The sequence below is a fragment of the Heterodontus francisci genome, chromosome 35, assembly GCF_036365525.1.
Source record: "Heterodontus francisci isolate sHetFra1 chromosome 35, sHetFra1.hap1, whole genome shotgun sequence".
In the NCBI taxonomy this organism is placed as follows: Eukaryota; Metazoa; Chordata; class Chondrichthyes; order Heterodontiformes; family Heterodontidae; genus Heterodontus; species Heterodontus francisci.
In genome coordinates this window covers 31,314,921-31,336,231 of record NC_090405.1, presented here as the reverse complement: position 1 = coordinate 31,336,231, position 21,311 = coordinate 31,314,921, and the positions used below count along the sequence as shown (strand labels likewise).

The following is a 21,311-nucleotide window of genomic DNA, read 5'->3' as shown; positions in this document are numbered from 1 at the left end:
CTGGTAGAGATCGGCAATGGGTACATATAGCGACTTTCCTGTCCCTAACCAATGCCCATTGAGTCTACTTATAGTACCTTTACCATCACTGAGATCAACTAACTCAGTGGAGTCTATGGATCAAACCTGGGAACATTTGTGATTTATATAGTTCGTAACCAGCTGTACCATTGAGTCAACTATCCTTGAGAAGGAGGAGAAGTTTCTTCACTACAAATAATTGTGAATGTTTGGAATTCTCTACTCTAGGTAGCTGTGAATGCTCAGTCGTTGAATATATTCAAGACAGAGATAACTAGACTTTTTGGATACAAAGGGAATTAAGCGATGAGATAGTGTGGGAAGATAGAGTTGAGGTATCCAATCAATCATGATTGTATTAAATGGGGGAGCAGGCTCAAAGGGCCGAATGGCCTACGCCTGCTCCTGTTTGTTAACTCAGCAGACAGTGCTTACAAAAACTTTGCCTGACTTATGCAGTCGTAAAACACGTGTAGATCTTGCTCCTTTTCGTGCATTGAGAATGAAGCAGACAATTGCAGAGCACAAGCTCTCACTGGTCAGACTTCTCTGTGGAAGGAAGTAATACTTTTGAGATTGGACCTCAAGGTTTACTGTGAAAATGTTGCTCCAATTTTCTACTATGCTTGTAATTTTTTTTTGCTAAGTTAACACTAGGTTGAACAACACTGTCAATTTGAACAGAAGAAAAACAGATTAAACGCGGTTGGCTAAAGGGACTTGGGGATTAGAATAATTTATCGACACTTATTAGATCAAGTTGCTTAAAACTGGTTCGCAGATATTCATGCTTCAGTTGTTGAAACAAATTCTTAAGTGGAAGAGAAAATGGAAGTGAAGAAAGCTGGCAATGTGCACAGTGAGTTGTGTGCATTGTAAAATATAAATAGGTGTGATAGCAGTGGACCACTGCCGTGGGGCTTGTTAACAAACTATGGGGGTGATGGAAGGAATGGTAGGAGTGGTTCATGTTGCAACAAAAAAAGTTGCTTAGTGCAGGCATCAGCATGAAAAAGCAAAAAGTAGCTGTTCGGGCAACAGTTGATTTAAGATACAGATAGTGGTAAGAAGAGTGAAATAAAAACAAGAAATGCTGGAACCACTCAGCTCGTCTGGCAGCATCTGTGGAAAGAGAAGCAGAGTTAACGTTTCGGGTCAGTGACCCTTCTTCAGACCTGCTGAGTGGTTCCAGCATTTCTTGTTTTTGTTTCAGGTTTCCAGCATCCTCAGTATTTTGCTTTTATTTTAGTAAGAAGAGTGAGTAACATAGGTTTCAAGTACTGGGTAACACTGCGAGCCTGAGAACAAGTGAGGAGGAATCTGAATAATTTAGTGGAATAAGAACAAACGTAGTGGAGAGAGGAATGATTTATAGTGATGAGGGATTCAGGGAGAACACTTAGATATGGTTTCTTTTGTGACCGGGATAAAACAAATGGAAGTGTAAAGATAGGATCTGAACTGGCAAATGTGCATGAAGATGCTTCCTGATGCAATGCATTAGTGAACCCACTGGAGAATTCCGGCAAGACTTAACCTGACAACCAGGATGGCCTCCGTCATTTGTTATCCCTTGGAGGAATAACCTGATATGATCAAAGTTTGAGCTTGAGCAATTGATGGTAGCAAGGACAGGGACAGAGGCCTGTGGTTAGAAGAAAGCAGCCTGTAATTGGATGGTGGACAAACTGAAAGAAATTAAGTAGGGATCGTTGCTGAGATAACTTAGTTGAGGAAAAATTTGTTTAAAACTAAATGGTGCAAAGCAAATATATAATGAAGAGTAACAAGTATAAAGTTTTAAATTAAGGCCTTCAAATGGATAACAGAAATTAAGTGGAGATCAGAAAGAAAAGCAGTCATGCCAACAGGAGCAGGGAGGGAATTTCCTGAGGAATACTAGAAAATATTAAAGATAATGTATTTGATGAGTTAAAAGAATTGGAGATGAATGAACCCCCTGGGCCAGGTGGGAAATATCTGAAAGAGAGCAGAGAGTAAGCAAATTAGACACTGGCTACAGTAGTAACTAGCTTATTGAGTACTGGAGTGGCTCAGCAGGATGGGAAGCTAGAAAATGTACTTCAAGAGGGGCAGAAGTAAAAACCCAGCTAATGAAAAACCATTAGCCTTAAACCAGCACTTGGTAAAATATATAGACTGCATTGAGAAGTTTGAAGAGGTACCTCTATAATTCTTCTTCTTCTTTTGGGCCTCCTTATCTCGAGAGACAATGGATACGCGCCTGGAGGTGGTCAGTGGTTTGTGAAGCAGCGCCTGGAGTGGCTATAAAGGCCAATTCTGGAGTGACAGGCTCTTCCACAGGTGCTGCAGAGAAATTTGTTTGTTGGGGCTGTTGCACAGTTGGCTCTCCCCTTGCGCCTCTGTCTTTTTTCCTGCCAACTACTAAGTCTCTTCGACTCGCCACAATTTAGCCCTGTCTTTATGGCTGCCCGCCAGCTCTGGCGAATGCTGGCAACTGACTCCCACAACTTGTGATCAATGTCACACGATTTCATGTCGCGTTTGCAGACGTCTTTATAACGGAGACATGGACGGCCGGTGGGTCTGATACCAGTGGCGAGCTCGCTGTACAATGTGTCTTTGGGGATCCTGCCATCTTCCATGCGGCTCACATGGCCAAGCCATCTCAAGCGCCGCTGACTCAGTAGTGTGTATAAGCTGGGGGTGTTGGCCGCTTCAAGGACTTCTGTGTTGGAGATATAGTCCTGCCACCTGATGCCAAGTATTCTCCGAAGGCAGCGAAGATGGAATGAATTGAGACGTCGCTCTTGGCTGGCATACGTTGTCCAGGCCTCGCTGCCGTAGAGCAAGGTACTGAGGACACAGGCCTGGTACACTCGGACTTTTGTGTTCCGTGTCAGTGCGCCATTTTCCCACACTCTCTTGGCCAGTCTGGACATAGCAGTGGAAGCCTTACCCATGCGCTTGTTGATTTCTGCATCTAGAGACAGGTTACTGGTGATAGTTGAGCCTAGGTAGGTGAACTCTTGAACCACTTCCAGAGCGTGGTCGCCAATATTGATGGATGGAGCATTTCTGACATCCTGCCCCATGATGTTCGTTTTCTTGAGGCTGATGGTTAGGCCAAATTCATTGCAGGCAGACGCAAACCTGTCGATGAGACTCTGCAGGCATTCTTCAGTGTGAGATGTTAAAGCAGCATCGTCAGCAAAGAGGAGTTCTCTGATGAGGACTTTCCGTACTTTGGACTTCGCTCTTAGACGGGCAAGGTTGAACAACCTGCCCCCTGATCTTGTGTGGAGGAAAATTCCTTCTTCAGAGGATTTGAACGCATGTGAAAGCAGCAGGGAGAAGAAAATCCCAAAAAGTGTGGGTGCGAGAACACAGCCCTGTTTCACACCACTCAGGATAGGAAAGGGCTCTGATGAGGAGCCACCATGTTGAATTGTGCCTTTCATATTGTCATGGAATGAGGTGATGATACTTAGTAGCTTTGGTGGACATCCGATCTTTTCTAGTAATCTGAAGAGACCACGTCTGCTGACGAGGTCAAAGGCTTTGGTGAGATCAATGAAAGCAATGTAGAGGGGCATCTGTTGTTCACGGCATTTCTCCTGTATCTGACGAAGGGAGAACAGCATGTCAATAGTCGATCTCTCTGCACGAAAGCCACACTGTGCCTCAGGGTAGACGCGCTCGGCCAGCTTCTGGAGCCTGTTCAGAGCGACTCGAGCAAAGACTTTCCCCACTATGCTGAGCAGGGAGATTCCACGGTAGTTGTTGCAGTCACCGCGGTCACCTTTGTTTTTATAGAGGGTGATGATGTTGGCATCGCGCATGTCCTGGGGTACTGCTCCCTCGTCCCAGCACAGGCATAGCAGTTCATGTAGTGCTGAGAGTATAGCAGGCTTGGCACTCTTGATTATTTCAGGGGTAATGCTGTCCTTCCCAGGGGCTTTTCCGCTGGCTAGGGAATCAATGGCATCACTGAGTTCCAATTTGGTTGGCTGTATGTCCAGCTCATCCATGACTGGTAGAGGCTGGGCTGCATTGAGGGCAGTCTCAGTGACAGCATTCTCCCTGGAGTACAGTTCTAGGTAGTGCTCAACCCAGCGGTCCATCTGTTTGCGTTGGTCAGTGATTATGTCCCCCGATTTAGATTTGAGGGGGGTGATCTTCTTGATGGTTGGCCCAAGAGCTCTCTTCATGCCATCATACATTCCTCTGATGTTTCCGGTGTCTGAGGCCAGCTGAATATGACTGCATAGGTGTTGCCAGTAGTCGTTTGCGCAACGCCTAGCTGTTCTTTGTGCAGTACTTCTGGCTGCTTTAAGTGCTGCGGATGTTAAATCGCTGGGGGCTTTCTTGTAGTTCAAAAGTGCAATGCGCTTAGCGGCTATGACAGGTTCCAGCTCTTCATTATGAGATTGAAACCAGTCTGCATTTCTCTTCGCACTTTTGCCGTAGGTGGTCAAAGCTGACTCATAGATGGCGTCTCTGATGTGGGCCCACTTGGTCTCAGCATCCCCTGTGGGAGTGTTTTGAAGGGCTGTTACAAGTGAATTTAGAAATTTTTGTAACAGCTGTGGGTGAGAAATTCTGCTCGTGTTGATGCGCGGATGGCCCTTCTGCTTGGAATGATGCAACTTCTTTGGTCTGAGTCTAACCTTGCTGCACACCAGGGAGTGGTCGGTGTCGCAGTCCGCACTGTGGAAGCTGCGTGTGATTTGAACACTGTTTAAGGCGGCTCGCCTTGTGACAATGAGGTCTAGCTGGTGCCAACGACGTGATCTTGGGTGCCTCCATGAAACCTGGTGACAGGGTTTAGTGTGAAAGAACGAGTTGGTGATGCAGAGGTTATGATAGGTACACAACTCAAGCAGTCTCTGCCCGTTCTCATTCATCCTTCCAACGCCATAGCGCCCAAGGCAGGAGGGCCATGAGTCATGGTCGGCCCCAACCCTGGCATTAAAGTCCCCCAGCAGGAATAGGTGTTCGGTGTTGGGGATGCTGCTAATGATGTTATGGAGTTGTTCATAGAACTGGTCTTTAGCTTCAGGTGCGGAGCAGAGTGTTGGAGCATAGATGCTGAGTAGGTGTACTGGACCAGAGGTGGTGAGCAGTCGGATGGACAGTATGCGTTCTGAGCCATTTGAGGGAGGCTCTATCATGCTGAGCAAGGAGTTTCTGATGGCGAAGCCCACTCCATGCTGTCTTGGTTCTTCAGGATCCCTGCCCTGCCAGAAGAAGGTGTAGTCTTGCTCTGCTAGAGAGCCACTCGCGGGGAGGCGAGTCTCCTGAAGTGCTGCAATGTCCACATTGAATCTACTGAGCTCGTTGTTAATGATGGCGGTCTTCCGAGAATCGTTGATTTGTGTAAGGTCTTCCGATAGGCCAGGACACATAGTTCTGACGTTCCAGCTTGCAAAGCGAAGGGCTGGTACCTTCTTTCCTTTTTTCATGTTGTTTGGTGCGGTGTATCAGTCCACCTTTCGGGCAATGACCCTGAGCTCCAAGCACCCATTAAAGCAGGCAGACTGTGGCGGGACAGAACCTTATTGACCGGGGGCTGCCCGGTTTGAGGCGGGCGGTATGAATAAGTAGTATAAGAAGATAAGAAATGGGAGCAACAGTAGGCCATTCACCCTTTGAGCCTGCTCTGCCATTCACCCTTTGAGCCTGCTCTACCATTCAACAAAAATATGGCTGATCTTTTACGTCAAATTCACCTTCCTGCACTATTCCCATATCCCTTAGTTCCCACAGTATCAAAAAATCTGATCAATCTCTGACTTGAATACACTCAACACCTGAGCATCCGCAGCTCTTTGGGATAGACGATTCCAAAGGCTCAATACCCTTTGAGGGAAGAAATTTCATTTTCTCTCAGTTCTAAATGGCTAACATCTTATTCTGAGGCTATGACCCCTCTTTCTTGACTCCCAGCCAGGGCAAACAAGCTTCCAGCATCTACCATGTCAAGCCCCTTAAGAACTTTTATGTTTCAATTGCTCTGTTGTATGTGCATGTTGTAGTCTTCCATCTTGGCAAAAATGTAAATGTCTTCACTACATCAGATAGCTTGGAAGTAAATGACAAGAATCTGTGCTGGACTGGCCACTTAAATACTGTAGCTACAACAGCAGAGACTCCGTATTCTTCAGCGAGTAACTCACCTAAGCTGCTGAAGCCTTTCCAGCATCTACAAGGCACAACTCAGAAGTGTGATGGAATACATCCCACTTGCCTGGATGAGTACAGCTCCTGCAACGCTCAGGAAGCTTAATGCTGTCCAGGACAAAGCAGCCAGCTTGATTGCCACCCTATTTACCACCTTTAAATATTCACTCCCTCCACTGCCAGTTGCAGTAATGTGTACCGTCGACAAGATGCACCGCTGTAACTTGCTAAGGCTTCTTCGACAGCATCTCCCAAATACTCAATCTCTAGGACAAGGGCAGTATTGACCTCAGGTCACGCACCATCCTGACTCTTCATTGTCACGGAGTCAAAATCCTGGGACTCCCTACCTGATGTCACTGTGGCAGTCCCTTCACCGCACAGACTGCGATGGTTTAAGAAGGCAGCTCACCACCAACTTCTCAAGTACAGTTTGGGTTGGGCAGTAAATGCTGGTGTTACCAGTGATGCGCACATGTCATGAATAAAGCATTTTACGTTTTTTGGCATCTGTTCACTTTGTGGAATTCAAGGGCCGTTTAATCGCTTTGGTGATTTGGAAAAAAAAATTTGCTTTTTGCAACCAAGAAAAATGATCAAGGGTGCAGTTCCCTCAATGTTTTGTGCATGGTGGAATATATATTGGTAAGAAAGCCTTTGAGTAGCCAGGTTTCCCATTGTTGTAAAATCCACTGCAGGAATCTATAGATGTCTGGAAATATGTCAAGACATCTTGCTGAAAACTTTCATTCAGCAATGGTTCCCAATCCAAGTTTGAGAAACTTAGGGATGGAGTATAAATGAGTTTAAAATTATACCGACATGAAATAATTGACCTCCTGAGAATTTGTTATCCCCGTTTGTTAAATAGGCAAAATAATGCTGGTTTCCCTTTGAGCACAATTGGCTCTCATATACCCACATAACAGCGATGGCACTGGAAAAAGTAATAGGATGTGCTTTGGGACATCCCAGACACACAGTTGTGTTAAGGTGCTATATAAATTCAAGTTCTTTATATTTATCACTTTCATACTGTATTAGGACTTGGTGTTAATGCAAGTTTTGAAATGTATAATGAAGGGTGTGACCCAAAATTTTATGCATGCCTCCATTTATTAACCTCATTTCACCCAAATGAATGTTACTATTTATTATTGAATTTTTTTTTTAATCATACAGGTTTGGATGCGTCTGTTTCAATGCAGTCAAAGCAGACTGAAGTTTTTGCCAGACTTCGGGATATCATTGTTACAGATGTTGACTCAAAGACTCTACATAAAAAGGTAATTTGTTACAGATGTACTGATGTCATCTTTGGGTGAGTATCTGAATTCATGTGTGTGCTGTACAGCAGGAAATGGTACAGCAGGAAATGCACCATGAAGCTAACTGCACATTTGTGCCAAATTCTGTTTGTTAGGAAATGGAAAACCAGAACCTGCTGTAATACAGTATTTTATTGCCTCATACAGCACCATAGAAGCAGAAGAAGCCTTACCATGTACCCAATAGCAATTGTTCAAGTTTCTTTCTTGTATAAAATAGTTAATCTTAACTTTATACAGAGTGAGTGGATACGTTCACACTTTGTGCAACATGTAAGGCACTTACCACATGCTTGTTAAGTTTACAGATGGGCATCCGTGCTTCCATTCTCTTCTCTTTTACGTGCCAAATCTGCTCTTCACTTTTTTTTGTGGGTCTGCAATTGCCACTCCTTGCTTGTTATTTGCTCTCTGGATGAGAGTGTCACCAGGAAGGCTGTATTTATTGCCCATCCTGAGAAAGTGGTGTTAAGTAGCCGCCTTGATCTGTTATGTTCCTTGTACTGATGGGATAAAAGGGGCAGTGGCAGCATGGATACAGAATTGGATAAGGCATAGAAAGCAGGGTTGTGGTGAATGGCTGTTTCTTGGATTGGAGGGAGGTACACAGTGGATTTTCACAACGTGCAGCACCTTGGGGCAGCTTACTACGTTACAGGTGCTCTATTAATAGAAGCTATCGTTCAGTACAACGCTCACTGCTGTTTTTGGTGTGCAGTAATGACTTGGACTTGCAGGTACAGGGCACAATTTCAAAGTTTGCAGATGACATGAAACTTGGAAGTGTAGTGAGGAAGATGGTAATAGATTTCAAGAGGGCATGGACAAACTGGTGGAATGGGCAGAAACATGGCAGATGAAATTCACTGCAAAAAAAAGTGAGTGATGCATTTTGGCAGGAAGAATGTGCAGAGATAGCGCATGCTAAATGGTACAATGTTAAGGTGGTGCAAGAACAGAGACACCTTTGGATGGTTGAGCACCAGTCTTTGAAGATGGCAAGACGGCTTAACAAATCAGTTAATAAAGTGTATGGGATCCTGGGCTTTATACATTGAGATAAAGATTACAAAAGCCAGGAAGTTATGTTAAAACTATACAAAACACTAGTTGGGCTCCAGCTGGAGTATTGCCCCCAATTCTGGGCATCACACTTGAGCAAGGCTTTGGAGAGGGTACAGAAGAGTTTTACTAGAATGGTTTCAGGGATTACAGTTATGTGGATAGGTTGGAGAAGCTGAGGCTGCTCTCCTTGGAGCAGAGAAGGGTAGGAGGAGATTTGATAGAGATGTTTAAAATCATGAAGGGTTTAAATAGAGGAAAAAGAGAGTAACTGTTTCCAGTGGCAGGAGGGTTGCTAACCAGAGGGCACAGATTTAATGTGATTGGCAAAAGAACCAGAGGCAGCATGAGAGAATTTCTTTACAACTAATAGTTGGTATTTGGAATAAGTTACTTGAATTTGTATCCACCAACATATCAATAGCCTACAAAGGGAATTTGTACATATTTGAAGGAAAAAAAATTGTAGGGATATGGAGGAAAGAGCAGAGGAGTGGGACTAACTGGATTGCTGCTTGAAAGAGCTGGTGCAGACTTGATGGGCCAAATGATCTCCTTTGCTGTTTTATGATTGTGTGTTGTTCCAATGATGGCATTGCAGCATTTTCATTCAGTGCAGGTGAGGGAACGATGATGCATGTCCAAGTTAGGATGTTGTGAGACTTATCCTTTGTGGTCAAGGTTGTAGGACTGCGAGGTCCTGTTGTTTCTGCAGTGTATTGTGTAGGTTATAAATACTGCAGCCACAGTGCACTGGTGATGGAAGGGGAGACATTGAATCTTGTAGCAGGGGCACTGATCAAATGAACTCCACTGTTCTGGATGATGTGGAGTTTCTTGAGTGTTGTAACTGCACCCATCCAGGCAAGTGATGTAAATTCCTGAGTTGAACCTTGCATATGATGGAGCAGGTTTGATGTGCGTGGATCATCACAAAATACCAGACCTTTACCCTGCTTTGTAGCCATGTTGTTGAGGTTGCCGATCCAGTTCAGCTTCTGGTAAGTGGTGACTGTGAAGGAGCTGGCTGTGGGGGTCTCCGATAGTGGTGCTGTTGAAGGTCAGGGAAGGGTTCGGCCGTTCTTGGACACGGTCCTTGCCTTGCACTGATGTGGACTGGTGTGGCATGAATAACCCAAACCTGGATGTTTTATTTATTTTATTTATAGATACAGCACTGAAACAGGTCCTTCGGCCCACCGAGTTTGTGCCGACCAAGAACCACCCATTTATACTAAACCTACAGTAATCCCATATTCCATACCACCTACCTACACTAGGGGCAGTTTACAATGGCCAATTTACCTATCACCTGCACGTCTTTGGTGGTGGGAGGAAACCGGAGCACCCGGCGAAAACCCACGCAGTCACAGGGAGAACTTGCAAACTCCTCACAGGCAGTACCCAGAATTGAACCCGGGTCCCTGGAGCTGTGAGGCTGCGGTGCTAACCACTGCGCCACTGTGCCGCACATATTGTTGTTCAGGTCTTGCTGTTGGTAGGCATGAGTTACTTTATCAAGCTCAGTACTAGAATTGTCTGTAAACAGCTTCCCCTCCTTATTAAACGAGCACAATTTTAAAAGCACTGTTACCTTTTTTTGAGGTAATTCTCTTTCCTTGCTTTGAATAATTGTGCTTAAAAGTCAGTACCAAACATGCACCCAATGCACATTCCTGTAATGATTTTCATAATTTGTATGATTTTAATTTTACAACGTTGGAATATATTTCAAACTGTCCTCAAAGCAATACAGAAAGTTGTTAAATAAAATTGTTTAAAGCTCCTGATCTACTGATTCTGTCCTCCTCCCTGGCCACAGTTTTGTGCTGAACAGACTCTTGTAATCTCGGCATCGTATTAGACGAGGAGCTGAGCTTCTGACGTATCCTCTCTGTCACAAAGGCAGCCTATTTTCACCTCCACAATGTTGTCCGTCAGCATTTCTGCCTTTGTCCATCTGTTGCTGAAACCCTTATCTCTGCTTTTGTTGTCTCTACGCTGGAGTACCCCAGTGCCCCCAAGATCAGCCTCCTATCTTCCACCCTCCATGAACTTGAGCTCATCTAAAACTACACTACCCCTATCCTAACTCGCATCAAGCCCTATTTTCCTGTTATTACTGGACTCGCTGACCTATATTGGCTCCTGATCCACCAATGCATCAGTTTTAAAATTATTCTTCTCCTGTTCAAAGTCCTCCATGGCTTGGACCCTCTCAATCTCTGTATTCACCTCCAGCCCTACAACCTTTCTGGAACTCAGCATTCTGACAATGCTGACCTTTTACGCATCCCCCTGCTACTTTTGCCCCACTTGGTGGCTGTACATTTAGCTGTCTCGGCCCTAAGTCTGAAATTCCCTCCCTAAACCTCTATACCTCTCTTCTCCTCTAAGGCGCTCCTTACAACAAACCTCTTTGAACAAGTATATTGTCACTTGTCCTTTTGTCTCCTTTGGCTCGGTGTCAACTGTTCCATGATTACGCTTCTGTGAAGCACTTTGGGACATATTACTATGTTTAAAAATACTATATAAATGCAAGTTGCTATCGTTGTAGTTGAGCTGAGTGCAGTGTTCACATCGTTAATAGAAAACAGGATTTATAAAAAAAAACAAAATAAGCAACAAAAATCAGTAAAGCAGACATGCCAACTCTCCTAAATTTATTTAGAGAGATGCAGTTTCTTAGTAAAGTTAAGCCTCACTCATGATCTAGCGAGAAGCAAGAAATCTTGGATTTTTCACAGGCATTCAAAAATATGCCTTTTGTAGGCTGCTACATGTTATATTCTGGAAAGCCAGTTGATGAAGGATGGACCTGGAGCCAATCTTTACTCAGTTTTACATTTATTTAAAGTGAAACATTACAAGCATGTACCTACCTCTTAACTACATCACAGCTTCCATAAGGGTGTCTCTATTTGTGCTCAGGTGAAACCCAAGTTTATGCCCACCACCTGCATACAATTAAACACAATTGATATATAATTAACACTATGTCCAGCTCTCCCTGGACAGATCATGGAGATGGAGTCCCAGATTGTCAATCGCACTAGGTGGAGTTCAGGTACAGGTTACAACTGTAGACTGGGTGTGCCAGGCTGAGCCCCAGGTATTTTGTGCTGATTCACATTGTTGCCACATTAAAACTGCAGCAGTGGGTAAGTGGTAGGATGTGCTGTCAGCAAGTGATGTCCAAGGAATCATTGGCTTGGTGAGCATGTTAAAGCTGCTACCAGTTGTTAAATCCTTGATCTACTTGGCTGACTCCAATGCATTCTCTGTACCTTTTTACACAGCATTAGAATTGACATGAAAACAAGCCAGTACCCACTTGTCATGTTTTCCTTTCAATTACTGATTACATTTTCTTGGTGAGCTGGGTTGGACTGGCTTGCTGACACTGTCTGCTAATCGTGTTACTTGGTTGCAGAGAGCAGCTCTGCAAGGCGCCAAAGCTGCTATTGGCTTTTATATGGCACTCAACCTCGACTGCTTCCTGCAAGGCAACACTCATCGCTTTTTTAAGATCCATCCCACGATTGTTAAAGGCAGTTGATGAAGGATGGACCTGGAGCCAATCTTTACGACGCTAGTCGTATAAGCAATTGCAGCATTGCAATTACTGCATAGCTTATAAATTTTCCTACATGCAACTGTTCCCTAAAATGTGCATAATGTGACAACACCTGGTACATTCATGTCAAGTAAAAGCATATATAATGAACAGATTTTAGGGTGTCGATTGATCTTTAATCAGTTTTTTTATGAAGTTCATTTAATTTGACTCCACCTCTGATTTCAAATGGTAAAATACTGATTTTTTTTCCTACCAACATATTAATCTAAAAACAAAAAATAATGATTTTAGTGTCGTGATGATTAAATGATGAAACATGGTCATGTCAGTGTTTATGTCTGCTTGTATGGATTTCAGTTGCTGGGATGATTTATATTGATGGGGATGGAGCACCATTGATGGTATTTTCATGTAAATGGCCTATAGTCAGTCGAGAGATCCAATAATACTGGAGACCTAGTTTGTCCTGAGTCTTGATGCTGTCCTCAGATCTCCATTTACAACTAAACGTGCTTTTGTATTTGGTGATTTTTGCAGTTCTTGTGATCGTGACGTCTGTTACCTTGGCTTCCAGTGATTACCTTGTAAAATCTACAACTGTATCCCAGCAATAGAATCATGAGTCCTCGGAGCGATTTGATAGGGATGAATTATAAAGGAATAGGATGAGGTAGATAGCAACAAACTGCTTCCAATGGTTGGGGGGTCCAGAACGAGGGACTGTCGGTACGACTAGATTTAGCAGCAGGAGAAATTTATTTTATGCAGAGGATTGTGAGGCTGGAATGCACTGTCAGAGGTCATGATTGAAGCAATGACTGTGCCAATATATAAAATAGATTACGTGGATGAAAGAAAGGGGGATAAAGGGACCAGAGATCTGAGACTTGGAATTTAGACTCATGCTCTTGTAACAGATAAACAACAGCATGGATTTATTGGGATGAGCAGCCTGTTTCCATATAGTAATTATTATGTGGTTATGTCTGCTAGGTAGGCTAAGGACTCTCTGCCTTTTCTGCAGTGCAGAAATGGTGACCATTTTGCCAACCTGAAGCCTTGGGTTGAGAGTTTGAGGTTTTAATGCTTTTGTTATGCAGTTTTTTTTCTATTTAAATACTTTGAGTTAACTGTTGTACCTCCTTTTCTAGGCTGTCTCCATTGTTGGAAATGAAGTCTTCAGCTTTAATATAATCTTGTATCCGAATGCTATTGATGGTGACAACTATGCTGATATGTCAAAGGTGGATGGCAAAGTCACATTACGAGTTGGGTGTATTCAGATTATATACCTACATACATTTGTTATGTCATTACTGGTAAGTCCAGTTTAATGCCAATTTACATTTATTAATGGTTATAAATCTAATAGATAACTCTTGTTAAATGTTAGTTTCAGTAGTTTTTCATGTGAGGTGCACTGAACATGATTAACCCGCATCCCACCAATTTCATTTTCTCCTTTTGGTAAAGTTTCAGCGGAGAATATCTGTTTATAGAGTATCCCTTTTTTCAATTTTTCACTTTTGTCATTATTTTCTGTTGCTGTTCTCTGTTAGCCTGATGTGTATGCTGCCCCTGTCTCCAGCCATGGGGTAGTATGAGCATATCCTGATGCTGCTTAAACATAGAAACATAGAAAATAGGAGCAGGAGTAGGCCATTCGGCCCTTCGCGCCTGCACCACCATTCATTATGATCATGGTTGATCATCTAACTCAGTAACCTGTTCCTGTTTTTGCCCCATACCCAGTGCCTGCTGCATTGTACATCTTGTGGAGGAAAGGGGGAGAAGACTTAAAATGTAAATGAAGTAATAATTGAGTAAAGATTTTTCTATTTGTTCTAATCTCTGCAAAAGTAGTTGGCATGGTGCTGGTTATTTTAGTGGCTATATGGCTTGGTGTCTGCTTGATATACCTAGCACAAAGGAGGATGGTTGTTGTTGCTGGAGGTCAATCATCTCAGTGCCAGGACATCACTGCAAGAGTTCCTCAAGTTGTTTCCTGGGCCCAACTATCTTCAGCTAGTTCATCACATTCCCTCTACCATAAGGTCAGAAGTGGGGAAGTTTGCTGATTGCATGATGTTAAGCGCCATTCACAACTCCTCAGATACTGAAGGAACCCATGTTCATATGCAGCAAGAGCTGGACAGCATGCAGCTTGGGCTGATAAGTGGCAAGTAACATTCACACCACACAAGTGCCAGGCAATGACCATCTCAAACGAGAGAGAATCTAACCACCTCCCCTTGGCAATCAATGGCATTGCCATTGCTGAATCCCCTACTATCAACATCTTGGACGTCACCATTGACCAGAAACTGAACTGGACCAGCCTGTAGCATAAATTCTGTGGCTACAAGAGCCGGTCTGAGGCTGGGAATTCTGCAGTGAGTAACTCGCTTCCTGTCTCCCCAGTGCCTATCCACCATCTACTAGGCACAAGTTAAAAGTGTGATGGAATACTCTGCACTTGCTTGGAAGGGTGCAGCTCCAACTACACTCAAAAAGCTCGACACCATCCAGGACAAAACAACCCGCTTGCTTGGCACCCCATCCACCACTTTCAACATTCACTCTCTTCACCACCGATGCAGAATGGCAGCAGTGTGTTCCATCTACAAGATGCATAACAGCAACTCACCAAAGCTTCTTCGACAGCACCTCGAAGGACAAGGGCAGCAGGTGCATGGGTGCATCACCACCTGCAAGTTCTCCTCCAAGCCACATACCACCCTGACTTGGAACGATATTGCTGTTCCTTCACTGTCACTGGGTCAAAAACCTGGAACTCCCTTCCTAACAGCACTGTTCGTTACCCATACCCCAAGGACTGCAGTGGTTCAAGGGGCAATTCGGGCTGGCAGTAAATGTTGGCCTGCCAGCGACTCCCACATCCCTGAACGAAAAAATGTTTTTCATTTGATAGCACTCACTTCTGAGTTAGACAGCTGTGGGTTCAGGTCCTAGTTTTGGACTTGAGCATGTAACTGGGGCTGGCATTGACTGAGGGAGAGCTGCATTGTCGCATAAGCCATCTTTTGGATAAAACTGTAAAGCAAAGCCCTCTCTGCCTATTGAGTTCAATGTGAAAGATTCCAAGTTACTATTTTACAAAGCAGGAGGATTTCCCGCTGTTGAAACCAACATAACTTGAGCAGATTATCTGGCAAGTTATCTCATCGCTGTTGTGGGGTTTTGCTGTGTATAAACTACTTGCACGTTTGCCTGTCGAACCAGTCACGACGTGCCAAAAGTAATTAATTGCTTGTGAAGTGCCTTGGGACATCTTGAGGATGTCAAAAGTGCTATATAAATGCAGCCTTTTATATTCTTGGCATACGTGCAAAGGAGTGCTGAATAGTTCAAGGTTCTGCAAGTGTGAAAATGGGGAACATGCGACGCGTTAACTCAAAACACATCTTTAAAAATTTCATTTATAGTTTAGGCAAAAATCAATAATCAATCTGTTTTACATCACAGATTAAATTTACTGTTGTGGAAGATAGATTTTTTTTTTTCAATAGCAGATCAAATTTAAAAAAAAAGTGATAGGCAGAGAAATCAAGGGCCAGAAGCAAACAGGGCCACAGTGAAAAATAGTGGGGAGGGGACAAGTAATGTTAAAAAGGCAAGCCTTAAGGCTTTGTGCCTTAACGCGTGGAGCATTCGCAATAAATTGGATGAATTAATCGCGCAAATAGATGTAAACGGGTATGATATAGTCAGGATTATGGAGACATAGCTGCGAGGTGACCAGGGATGGGAAATGAACATCCAGGGGTATTCTGTATTTAGGAAGGACAGATGAAAAGCAAAAGGTGGCAGAGTTGCATTGCTGGTTAAAGAGGAAATTAATGCAATCGTGAGGAAAGATATTAGCTCTGACGATGTGGAATCTGTATGGGTAGAGCTGAGAAACATTAAGGGGCAAAAAACGTTAGTGGGGGTTGTATATAGACCCCCAAACTGCAGTGGTGATGTTGGGAATGGAATTAAACAGGAAATCAGAGATGCAAGTGATAAAGGAACATCTGTAATTATGGGTGATTTTAATCTGCATATAGATTGGGCAAATCAAATAAGTCACAATACCGTGGAGGAGGAATTCTTGGAGTGTATACAGGATGGTTTTCTGGACCAATATGTTGAGGAATCAACGAGCGAACAGGCCATCCTAGACTGGGTATTGTGCAATGAGAGAGGAATACTTGACAATCGAGTTGTGCGAAATACCTTGGGGATGAGCGACCATAATATGATAGAATTCTTCATCAAGATGTAGAGTGATGTAGTTGATTCTGAGACAAGGGTCCTGGAATCTTTGTAAAGGAAACTACGAAGGTAAGGGGCGTGAGTTGGTTATGACAGATTGGGAAACGTTACTTAAAGGGGTGAAGGTGGATAGGCAATAGCAAACATTTAAAGAGCGCATGGATGAACTGCAGCAATTGTTTATCCCTGTCTGGCACAAAAGTAAAACGGGGAAGGTAGACAAACCATGGCTTACAAGGGAAATTAGAGATAGCATTAGATCCAACGAAGAGGCGTATAAATCTGCCAGAAAAAACAACAGACGTGAGGATTGGGAGCAGTTTAGAATTCAGCAAAGGAGGACCAAAGGAATTGATTAAGGAAGGGAAAATAGAGTACGAGAGCAAGCTTGCAGGGAACATAAAAACTGACTGTAAAAGTTTCCATAGGTATGTGAAGAGAAAAAGATTGGTGAAGACAAATGTAGGTCCCTTACAGTCAGAAACAGGGGAATTTATTATGGGGAACAAAGTAATGGCTGACCAACTAAATGCATACTTTGGTTCTGTTTTCACAAAGGAGGACATAAATATCATACCAGAAATGTTGGGGAACACCGGGCTTAGTGAGGGAGAGGAACTGAAGGAAATCAGTATTAGTAGAGAAATGGTGTTGGGGACATTGATGGGATTGAAGGCCGATAAATCCCCAGGGCCTGACTGTATGCATCCCAGAGTACTTAAGGAAGTGGCCCGAGAAATAGTGGATGCATTGGTGGTCAACTTCCAAGATTCTATAGACTCGAACAGTTCCTACAGATTGGAGGGTAGCTAATATAACCCCACTATTTAAAAAGGGAGGTAGAGAGAAAGCAAGGAATTATAGACCAGTCAGCCTGACGTCAGTATTGGGGAAAATTCTAGAGTCCGTTATCCAAGATTTTATAGCAGTGCATTTAGCGAACAGTGGTAGAATCAGGCAGACTCAGCATGGATTTACGAAAGGGAAATCATGCTTGACAAATCTACTAGAATTCTTCGAGGATGTAACTAGTAGAGTTAATGAGGGGGAGCCAATGGATGTGGTTCATTTGGACTTTCAGAAGGCTTTCGACAAAGTCTCGAGATTAATGTGTAAAATTAAAGCGCATGGGATTGGGGGTAGTGTATTGCAATGGTTAGAAAATTGGTTGACAGACAGGAAACATAGAATGGGATAAATGGGTCTTTTTCCGAATGGCAGGCAGTGACTAGTGGGATACCGCAGGGATTGGTGTTAGGACTCCAGCTATTAACGATATATGTTAATAATTTAGATGAGGGAACTAAATGTAATATCTCCAGATTTGCAGATGACATAAAACTGGGTGGGAGGGTGAGTTGTGAGGAGGATGCAGAGAGGCTTCAGGATGATTTGGACAAGTTGCGTGAGTGGGCAAATGCAGTATAATGTGGATAAATGTGAGCTTATACACTTTGGTAGCAAAAACAGGAAGGCAGATTATTATTTGAACGGCTATAAACAGAGAGCGGAATATGCAGCGTGACCTGGGTGTTCTTGTACACCAGTCGCTGAAGGTAAGCATGCAGGTGCAACAGGCGGTAAAACAGGCAAATGGTATGTTGGCCTTCATAGCGAGAGGATTCGAGTACAGGAGCAGGGATGTCTTGCTACAATTATACAGGGCCTTGGTGAGGCCCCACCTGGAATATTGTGTGCAGTTTTGGTCTCCTTATCTGAGGAAGGATGTTCTTGCTATAGAGGGAGTACAGCGAAGGTTTACCAGACTGATTCCTGGGATGGCGGGACTGACGTATGAGGAGAGATTGAGTCGGTGAGGATTATATTCGCTGGAGTTCAGAAGAGTGAGGGGGGATCTCGTAGAAACCTATAAAATTCTAACAGGACTTGACTGGGTAGATGCAGGAAGGATGTTCCCCATGGTGGGGGAGTCCAGAACCAGGGGTCATAGTCTAAGGATATGGGGTAAACCTTTCAGGACTGAGATGAGGAGAAATTTCTTTACCAGAGAGTGGTGAGCCTGTGGAATTCGCTACCCCAGAAAGCAGTTGAGGCCAAAACATTGATGTTTTCAAGAAGCAGCTCTTGGGTCTAAAGGGATTAAAGGGTATGGGGCGAAAGCAGGAACAGGTTACTGAGTTGATGAACAGCCATGATCATAATGAATGGCAGAGCAGGCTCGAAGGGCCAAATGGCCTACTTCTATTTTCTATGTTTCTACTATGTCTCTCCTCATTCTAATTCAAAGAAAGAACTGTTGTTCTATGGATAGAAACTTTATACCACAATGCCCAATGTTTAACTTTTTGATGCTAAAGTGTAGGTGTGTATTCCTTTTAAGGCTACAAACAATTGGTTTGAATGTGGTTTAACATCACTGCTCAGGCCAGAGTGGCTTTTTCCAGTTTTAAGGCAGCAGTTTAATTGTTAAGTAAATGACGAAAGATGGATTAGTTTAATTGGTTTCTTCAGGCAAAAGTGCAGATTGGAAAGTGCTCCTCATTTTTAGGTGAAAATTTGTGCGCACACTATTCAAGTATGACTTAATTTGACTGTGACATGTGATGTTTGATGGATTAAAAAGCCCAGATTTCCGGCTGTGATTTTCTGTTAATCCACTCTGCAACCTGTAATTTGCTGCCCATTCATTTTCGTTCTGATTGCCCTAGAGCAGTTGAACTGCAGTGGCCTTGCAGTTACTACTGGGATCTTTGCACTGGCAAATTTGTTTTTTTTTAAGTAATGGGTAGGTAGGAATTCTCAAAACTCCAACCCACTAAGCACAATTTACTGTAAGGAAAGCATTTTTTTCTCATGTACTCTTCTGGAAATTAACCAGTGTTGTGAATACAGACAAACTGTTATTAACTGTTTACTGTAGAACTTCTTTGACAACTTCCAAGCAGCAAAGGAAGCGTTAAGTGCAGCCACAGGAAAGGCTGCAGAAAAAGCAGCCTCCAGTGTGAAGGATTTTGCCCAAAAGAGTTTCCGACTGGCAATGGACATAAATTTGAAAGCTCCGGTCATCATCATCCCTGAGTCCTCCATCTCTATGAATGCCTTGGTGGCAGATTTGGGTTTGATTACTGTTCAGAATAGATTCACTCTGATCATAGATGAGGGTTTCTCGGTACCACCTGTCTTGGACGTCATGGATGTTCACCTAACTCAGCTGAAACTTTCAAGGTAAAGTTAAACTTTTACACCTTGTGATCCAAGGAGTTTTATCTATCTGCTTTTAGCTCAAAAAGTAAAATTCAGTGGGCTGTTAAGCAATCAGTTGCAGTACCTTTTGATGCATTTATATGATTATTGTTTCACATGCATCTGTCCAGCACTGACTTCATAAATGAACAATAAAGTGAATTTTTGGAGAAAGTTGAAGCCCTTTGCCACTATCCATTATGAAGCAGCGTGTAAATGGAGTTGAGGTACAGATGAACCATGATCTAATAGTATGACAGAACAGACTCCAGGGGCTAAAGTGTTTACTCCTGTTCTGATGAAACTGCTAGTATTTGCACCAAATTGTTTAGTGCTCAATTTCCTCTTTGAAACTGCCTGCAGTTTGAATTGGTATAATAGCTCCCCTGATGGCTTACCTGGAAAAGGTGTCATGTAACATCCATGAAGACCAGGAAATATCTGGTTTGGGGTGAGTGCTCTGTTAAGATGGAGAAAAGGCAGACACTATGCCTGTATTTGACCTCAGTGATCTGATGCTAAGGAGAGGGAAGTAATTTGGGACTCCTGCTGCTGATTGTTATTTTGCAATACTAACAGTTTGTATTTCTATAGCACCTTCAACATAGTAAGCCATCCCAAGGCATTTCACAGGAGTGTTACCAAGAAAAGTTCAACACCAAATCACGAGATATTTGAACGGGTGATCAAAAGCTTGGTCAAAGAATTAGGTTTTAAGGAGCGCCTAAAGCAGGATATAGGTTTAGGGAGGGAATTCCAAAGCTCTGGCCTTGGCAGCTGTAAGCAGGGATACCAGTGGTGGAGTGATTAAAATCAGGGATGTTTAAGAGGCCAGAATTAGAGCAATGCAGAGATCACAAAAGTTATAGGACTAGAGGAGGTTAGAGACAGGGAGGGGTGTGGCAATGGAAGGATTTGAAAACCAGGATGAGAATTTTAAAATCAAGTTGTTGCTTAACTGGGAGCCCAAGTAGGCCAGTGAGCACCGGGGGTGAACGGTGAACGGGACTTAGTGCAAGTTTTTATTTATTTAGAGATACAGCACTGAAACAGGCCCTTCGGCCCACCGAGTCTGTGCGAACCATCAACCACCCATTTATACTAATCCTACATTAATCCCATATTCCTACCACATCCCCACAATTCCCCTACCACCTACCTAAACTAGGGGCAATTTACAATGGCCAGTTTACCTATCCACCTGCAAGTCTTTGGCTGTGGGAGGAAACCGGAGCACCCGGCGAAAACCCATGCAGTCACAGGGAGAACTTGCAAACTCCGCACAGGCAGTACCCAGAATTGAACCCGGGTCGCTGGAGCTGTGAGGCTGCGGTGCTAACCACTGTGCCGCCCAAAGTTGGGCTAGGGGCAGCAGAGCTTTGGATGAAGTTATGTTTACAAAAGGTCTAAGATGGGTGGCTAGCCCAGAATGTGTTGGAGTAGTGAAGTCTAGAGGTAACTAAGACTTGGATGAGAGGTTCAGCAGCAGATGAGTTGAGGCAGGGGTGGAGTTGGGCGATATTACAGAGGTGGAAATAGGCAGTGTAAGTGGTGGCGTGAATATGTAGTCGGGAGCTCACCTCAGTCAAAATACAAGACAAGGTTGCGTACGCTTCTCTTCCGCCTCAGACAGTTGGCAGGGAAAGAGATGGAGTCACGGATGAGGGAAC

General features: G+C 43.6%; 1 protein-coding gene across 1 annotated transcript in view; it reads left to right on the top strand.

Moving 5' to 3' along the window:
• Window positions 1-21,311, top strand: part of vps13c (vacuolar protein sorting 13 homolog C) — a 355,084-nt gene that overhangs the window by 154,035 nt on the left and 179,738 nt on the right. Inside the window, exons 31-33 of the mRNA XM_068015185.1 lie at window positions 7,369-7,472; window positions 13,311-13,478; window positions 19,319-19,623. Of these exons, the coding sequence (XP_067871286.1) occupies window positions 7,369-7,472; window positions 13,311-13,478; window positions 19,319-19,623 (577 nt within the window). The remainder of the gene's footprint in view (window positions 1-7,368; window positions 7,473-13,310; window positions 13,479-19,318; window positions 19,624-21,311) is intronic.